This window comes from Merops nubicus, unplaced genomic scaffold (assembly GCF_000691845.1).
Source record: "Merops nubicus isolate BGI_N331 unplaced genomic scaffold, ASM69184v1 scaffold6184, whole genome shotgun sequence".
NCBI lineage: Eukaryota > Metazoa > Chordata > Aves > Coraciiformes > Meropidae > Merops > Merops nubicus.
Window position 1 is genome coordinate 1 of NW_008606099.1, and position 7,220 is coordinate 7,220.

The 7,220-nt window shown below is 39.3% G+C and overlaps 1 protein-coding gene across 1 annotated transcript; it reads left to right on the plus strand.

Annotated features, from left to right (window-relative positions):
• The first annotated feature begins 559 nt into the window (after positions 1-559).
• Positions 560-5,857, plus strand: PPIL3 (peptidylprolyl isomerase (cyclophilin)-like 3). The gene is made up of 6 exons (XM_008939529.1): positions 560-627; positions 1,713-1,787; positions 2,568-2,661; positions 3,293-3,360; positions 3,801-3,919; positions 5,483-5,857. The coding sequence occupies exons 1-6, from the start codon at positions 625-627 to the stop codon at positions 5,607-5,609; spliced, it is 486 nt and encodes a 161-aa protein (XP_008937777.1). The 5' UTR covers positions 560-624; the 3' UTR covers positions 5,610-5,857.
• Positions 5,858-7,220: the final 1,363 nt, after the last annotated feature.

Below are 7,220 nucleotides of genomic sequence, written 5' to 3' on the forward strand. Positions count from 1 at the left end.
CGTGCCGGGCCGGAGCTGCCTGCGGGCGGGTTCCCCGGCCTCTGAGAGGCCTCGCTAGGCCTGGGGGCCGGCCAGCGGGGCCACCGCATAGAGGAGAAGTTAGTGTGTAAACCTGCTGATTTCTGCACAACTGCGATGATATTATCCTTCAAAATGCTTTAGTCATTACTGAGATATAAAAGTGTGGGATGCAGGTGCCTGTCTGTTGCAGGCACCGACAACTGTCAGAAGGTGGCTCCAAATCATACTTTTATTTAGGTACGGCCATGTGGCTTTTATCCGGCTGTCTCATTTATACAACGCCAATCGCTGGAAGATCTGTGATTGCTTGGCGTAAACTTTCATCTTGGTAAAGGGCTTATTTTGCCCTCGCCCCATTCCTCTGAGCTATTTTGTTATACTCCTTTTCTAGGCCTTGATATGCTGTGTAGTTGTACAGTGCAAGCACTTACATGCTGTTACTTGAATGGCACTGTAAAACTGGTGTAAAGCATATAAACACACAAATATTTAATTTAGAATGAGAGAAAGTTGAGCGTCGGTAGCAAAAATCCAACAGATTTCATGTTTTCTTTGCAGGAAATTGCTGTATGCAAATCTACTCCAGCGGCTTGATAAGCAGACATGGTGAGAACAATAGCACCTTTTTAATATTTTCATTATTTCTGAAGTCTTTGTCTCTTGGAAGGGAAATAGCTGCTCTGTGTCTCAAAGAGATTACACATTTTACTTTGCTGTGAAGAATTTGTAATAAAAAGTTGAGGCTTCCATTTCAGATTTCTAACAAAATACTGTGAAAAGGAAAATAGGTCAGTTTACACCAGTCTAAAATATAACTGGAGTTTCAGTTGTAAGATCCTAAATTTTAATCTCACTTTGACTAATATTTGGTAATCTATCTTAGCTGCTTTTACCACAAAAGTGTTATTCAAGTTGCAAACCCTGCTTGAGTGTATGTAACCTTCTGCACCTGCAAGCTTTTAAAAGTTTAGCAAATCAGAAAATAGAGATAAGATTGTGTCTCTTAAACTGTACATATACCTTTTATAGTATCTTTGTGGACATTGCACATAGCTGCCTTCTTAACTTGTGTACTTCTGGAACAGTGTGCTGGTAAGAACAGGATACTGGTTTTTGGTATTTCAAAAATGGAAAGGACTGTGATATATTTGGCCTATGGTGATATATTGGCTTAGGTAACTGCCATTTTAAATTTTATGAATGTCATTTATAAATTCTTAAGCAAAGTGTGTAATTTTTTAGGTTTGCTTGTTTGCAAAGGCAGGTTATATACGGTGCCCTTCAGAACTGGCTTTATCACTCAGAAGGCTGCAGGCAAGTAACCCACATCAGTTGTTGTTCTGGCTGTAAACAGTGAGGTGTGTGCACCACACTGTCATCTGAAAGGGATACAGCCTTGATTCTTCAGGTTTGCAAATGAATGACATATCTGTGAAGTGTAACAGCATGAAACAAAGCTTAGGCATCACTCTGGGACCTTGATTTGTCCTGAAACCAAATGAAACCAAGTGCTTTCCAGCCATTTCCCTGGAAATGTGGAAGGTTTGGCCCAGTAGCCTTGCCTATGGCCAAATATTGAAATAGTGATTTATGCAGTGGGAACTTGCTTATGTTCTTGGTGGGATTGGGGAATAAAATTGAGTCTGTAACTATTTTGTGGATTTAGTTCTTCTTTTCTGTCTGTTGCTCAGGCTGTCACACTGCATACTGATGTAGGAGATATTAAAATCGAGCTGTTCTGTGAACGAACCCCGAAGACTTGTGAAGTAAGTCAGGTAACAGGAGCAGGATTGGCTAGTGCTGAAAGAAAGCACTAGAGATAATGAACACTGTAGAGGAGGTGAACTGGCTTTGCAACTCCTCTCACCACATAATGGGATGCTAACCTTTTAAGCTGGTCCAGTGCCCGTGCTGCTTGTGGGGGGTCAAACTGCCTAGAGCTTTGCTGCCTGTTTCTTGCCAGGTAAGGTTTAGCTGAGGGCTGCTTCTCTCCAAGTTCCAGCATCTCTCAAAGTGTCCTTTGCCCTCAGGGGAAATACGGCACATGGCCTGGCCTTCCCAAATTTCCCTGAGTTTACTCACACCTGCACAGATTTGACTTTAAATTAAGGAGTGAGAATCACTCCCAGTTTGTCAGAGGCCTCAGGTTTTCCTTTCCACAATAAACTCAGGCTTAAATTGAAATAATTTACTTTTTAATTAACAAAGATGAGACATGAAGTTATTGATTACAAAATTACATTTCGAAAATAAAAATGTTGAGTGAAAGTGATACTTCTGAGCATGTTTCAGGCTTCTTATCTATTCCTCAGGTCGGACAACCTTGTTCTGTAAGCTTTGTTTAAAATCCTTGTCTGTGACAGTATCAAAGGACCCTATTAGCTATGATTTGTTCATGGTGATTCTGTGGCAGTACTCTGTGGAATTCACATGGTCACAATACAAAGCAGAGGCAAAAGAGTTAATCCTGGTCTTACCAATGCTGTCATTTCAGTAAGAGGGTACTATTTCTGAATTGTTAATATGGTTTATTTCCATTTCCTTAGAATTTCCTGGCTCTTTGTGCTAGTAACTACTACAATGGATGCGTGTTTCACCGGAATATAAAGGGCTTCATGGTTCAGACAGGAGATCCATTAGGTAAACTCTTCTGTCCAGGTCTCTTTAGAAATAAAATAGAAATTAAAAAAAAGAAATTATAAGTATAATATTAAAACCAAAATATAAGAATTATTGTATTACTGATAGAGGTTTTTATGATGAGATTAGTTTTCTGTGGTGAGCTTACAGAAGAGCAGCTGTTGCCCTGCTTGTAAGTAATCATGCAGCAGTAAAGCATTCTACAAACATTAGTTTTTCCAGGTGTTTCCACTAAATGTGACAGTTCTGACTTACCAGCAGTTTAACAGATAGCAGTTGCTACTGTGGTTTCTTTGCTTTTTGCCTGAAAGGTTCTACACGGCCTCTAAAGCATTTGGGGAACATGTTGTTGGCAGTGTCAGTTATTTGTGAGAAAAATGTGATTCAGCTGTGTGTCTCTGTACTCATACTGAATTTAATTTGAGGATATGTCCATGTTTTGTTCTGCTGTTTAATAGATGTTGCTTATATAAAGTTCTGTGTCTGCTCAGCATCAAGACCTCAGAACCCAATCGCTGCATCAAAAAAAATTACAGGCTGTCTAGGGTCTTTGTTGTAAAGTGTGATAACTGCATAACTTATGGATTTTTCAGTCTGAAAACCCAGTAATGTATTGTGCTTTTTTTGTTAGGCACTGGGAAGGGAGGTAACAGCATCTGGGGCAAGAAGTTTGAGGATGAATTCAGTGAATACTTAAAGGTATTTGTGTTCTCAAGATGCAGTTATGTTTTCAGATTCATTTTCTTTAAAGGCTGGAGAATAGTCAGCGTTGTGTTGTGCCCTATGAAATACTTCTTTCTGCAGTTGGGAGGCAAAGTATAATCCCACAATAAAGGAACAGAAATGATTAGTTATTATTAAAATGGGAACAGGCATTTCTGTACGTGGCAGTTCAGATTTGAGGGTTTTCATCACTGAGAACAGAAGTAGAAAGAATTTGTAACAGAGTGTTTTTCACAGACTTGAAGGCATATTTCATTGTCAGAGCAGTTTTGAGGAGCTAATTATGGACAGTGGTGAAATATATTAGCAACCAAGATTTGTTCTTAATAACAGTACTGAGGCAGAGCATTAAGTCACAGAGCACTCTGTGCAGGTTAAAGTCCTGCTTTCTCATTAAGGCTTTTCCCCTCTTCCAGCACAGCGTCCGTGGGGTAGTTTCAATGGCAAACAATGGCCCCAATACCAATGGATCCCAGTTCTTCATCACTTATGGGAAGCAGCCACACCTAGACATGAAGTACACTGTTTTTGGAAAGTAAGTGATCCATCTGCATGCATCCTTACCCTAGTGTGTGAAGGATCTGCACATTTCAGGGTACATGCAATGTAAATTTAGAAGCTTCTTGTTCTGAAACCCCTTAAAATGTTGGATGTCTATATGTAAATGTGTGCTCTTGCACTGTCACTGGAATGAGTTGTTCCAAAATGCTGCTCTCCTCTTCTTAGTAGTAGGGAATTTGGTGGAAATAGGCATATTAAAAATTACCTCAAGAATGGAGCTTTTTTCCTCCCCCCAAGTTATTCCAGCTTGCCTTTTCATCCGTGCCCAAATGAATGGAACCTGATTTGAATAAACTGCAGATACACAGTTTGTGTGGATGCACAGTTGCAGGATTTACTGAGAAGCCAGACTCTCATTTGGGACTGACTCTGGGGATGGGTGTGGTGCTGACATGGTCATGCTTCTGTTCAGGTGGAGTTTCCTGTGAGTTAGATAAATCTCATGGAACTGACAGTTTATAAAATCAGTGAGGTTGCTTAAGATACATCATTATTTTAAAAGATTAAGTTAATAGACATGGGTAATAATGTATCATCCTTAAAGCAAATGACTAATTTTTGAGTCTCTCAGATACAGCTTTTCCCATCTCAGAATCATGGTGATGTCTTTACTTTTGCTCGTTGTTAAGTCTCTAGTGTACAAGTGAATCTGCTGAGAAAGTTGCCTTTGTTAGATGGAGTTAAGTGTAGCTGCTCCTTTCTTATCTGCTTGTTTAGAAATGTGATTGAGAGATAATTTTTTTAGACATCTTTCTTAGAAGAGGGTAGAGGCTCTGACAGATGAACTTTGCCCCATTTTCTGTGGCAGAAACAGTCCTGTCCCAGTTTTGGAATCAGCATAACAGCACACACAGTCCCTGCTGGCCCACATTAGAGAGCTGATGAGTCTGACTGACTTGGACTGTGGACAGCACGTGTTTTCTGCCAAGTCCATTACTGGGGGATAAACTGACGAGATGCACCAGAGCGAGTTATTTAAACAAAAAAATTCTACTAGAACAATCTTTCTTGTCATTTCTTCAGCCTGAACAGGAAATCTGAAAGCCTAAACATAACTTGTGTCATTAGATTTACACAGTTACCAGTTGTTCTGTCTGATCTTGTCTTTGAGTCAGAAGGTTAGAAATTATAATCTCATATTTAGAAACTGATTTTTCCAGCCGTAGGATTTCAGTAATTCACAGTGAGGTTTGATATAGCCTGTGCCTTAAACCTGTACTGTGGTTGGTCAGTCCTGCCTGCCAGGAAGTGCAGCCAGGGTCTTTGTGCAGCTATGGTTGGTATAAAATAAGGTGCTGTCAGGTCAGTGGGTGTTATTTGTACTTTTTATCAGAATCTGTCATGGATGCTTAATATTTCGTTTCAAAATAAGTTATATGCCATATATAATACTTGGATGTCTTATTTGTATCATTTGCTTGCAAAGTCCTTGCCCTATGATTATGATGCTTAACTGTAAAATGTTTTGAGAGATCTCAACTGTGAAATTTAAGTTGTTATTAGAAGGAGGTTCCTAGCACTTCTGCTTTTCTTCCAGAGTTATTGATGGCTTGGAGACCCTGGATGAGCTGGAGAAGTTGCCTGTGAATGAGAAAACCTACCGACCTCTGAACGATGTTCACATTAAAGATATCACAATTCATGCCAACCCCTTTGCTCTGTAGCCACAGGATGCCTCAACACATTCTTTAGAGACTGGTCAGATCAGTGCTGGATTGTGGGGTTTAAAGGGTCGTTAGAAGGAGTTACCTGAGCTGGATCTTACCTTTGCCCATTGAATGCAGGATTTTTAGGAGTTGTGACATTGTTTGGGAGTTCTCACGGAGGAGTCTTGTGCTTTGGAGGTCTGTTTTTCCAGGCTATCTTCCAGGATTTTGATTTTTAAACATTGCTTTTTGTACTTGTAAAATAAGAAAATACTTTAAAAAATATATATTTTTTTGCAAATCTTTGTTTTCTGCCTTACCTTTTTTAGTGATACTATGTTGAAACAATATCCTTTGCTACAATTCCGTATTACCAATTTTCTGAAACTTCTTCATGTAAATTCTAACCTTCCTTGTTTCACTATTTTTTAGAAAGCTTGAGATACACATTTTCTTTTCCCCAGGTGAGAGCGATGTCATAGATAGGTGAAACTTTTCTCTCCCAGAGGATTGAAGACCATGCTTAGAAGAGTGCTTGCTGGTGTACTGCTGTGTTGGAATGGTAACCTCTTCAGCCTCCCCAAAAAGTAGGTTGGAAAGAGTCACTTCTGCCTCTGTCACAATGCTTTTGGTATGGAAGAGTGTTTGTCTTCACATAGCTGTTGATTGAAACTAGGTAACCATGGATTTACTGTAACTTGGTTTTCATCATTTTATTGCACAAATAATATGGGATCAACAAAGAGTAGGGTCAAAAAGACTGGTCAGACTTCTAATCAAGAATATCCTGATACACCCAAAATAATAAAAGATACAGTGGCCAAGATGATGTTGAACAAATAGGAGAGAGAATTTGTTTGATCTTATTTGAGACCAAATGTTGTTGGCCTCAAAGTCTGCAAGAAGGTACAGAGATACCTGAATATTGACTGGTCAAGAGGAAAAACTAAATGCATGCATATGTATGCAGATACATACATATCACTGATAGCCATATACTATAGATACACTTGGTATATAGGTGGTGTGTACTATATGAAGTCACTTAGTGTAGTAAGCATAAAATAAACTAAACTGACAGTCAGGGAAAAGAGTGTGATCTGTGCACATCAAAAAGCAGTTCTCCACCTTAGTCATTTTGGGAAAAGCAGAATGTTCTACACTTTCTTCTTGTAGATATTAAAAAATGCATTTTGGCATCAGTTTGTTTTCATAAAGCAGGAAAAAATTAACTCATTTCCAACAGCAGTTTGCTTTCTGACTCTTACAATGGGTAGAGATGAGAGTATTATTTCTGGTTCCACCTGTGCATGAGAGACTGGGCAGGAAAGATTACCTGCAGTTCTTGCAACCAGCTCCCACCTTTCTGGACTTCTTCCCCTGATCCTCTTTGGACTGTCAACATCACTTGGCAAAGTTCATTCTTGTATATCTTGTAATGCTCATATACATCTTGTAATATGTATCACATATATATTCTCATGTATCTCTTGTAATTCTCATGTATATATGTCCATTCTTATATGTTGTGGTAGTCCTTGGGAGGTTCAGGTCCAGTTGACTTGCAGTCTGCCTCAGACCAGTATTTCCTGTTTTGAGACTTTGCCTCTTAAAATGAAGAGGAGAACT

Bases quoted from the DNA above. Each gene is read 5' to 3' on its own strand.
- PPIL3 (XM_008939529.1), top strand. The intron at 2,662-3,292 runs GTAAACTCTTCT...TTTTTTTGTTAG, and splicing joins TCAGACAGGAGATCCATTAG to GCACTGGGAAGGGAGGTAAC. The intron at 3,361-3,800 runs GTATTTGTGTTC...CCCCTCTTCCAG, and splicing joins AATTCAGTGAATACTTAAAG to CACAGCGTCCGTGGGGTAGT.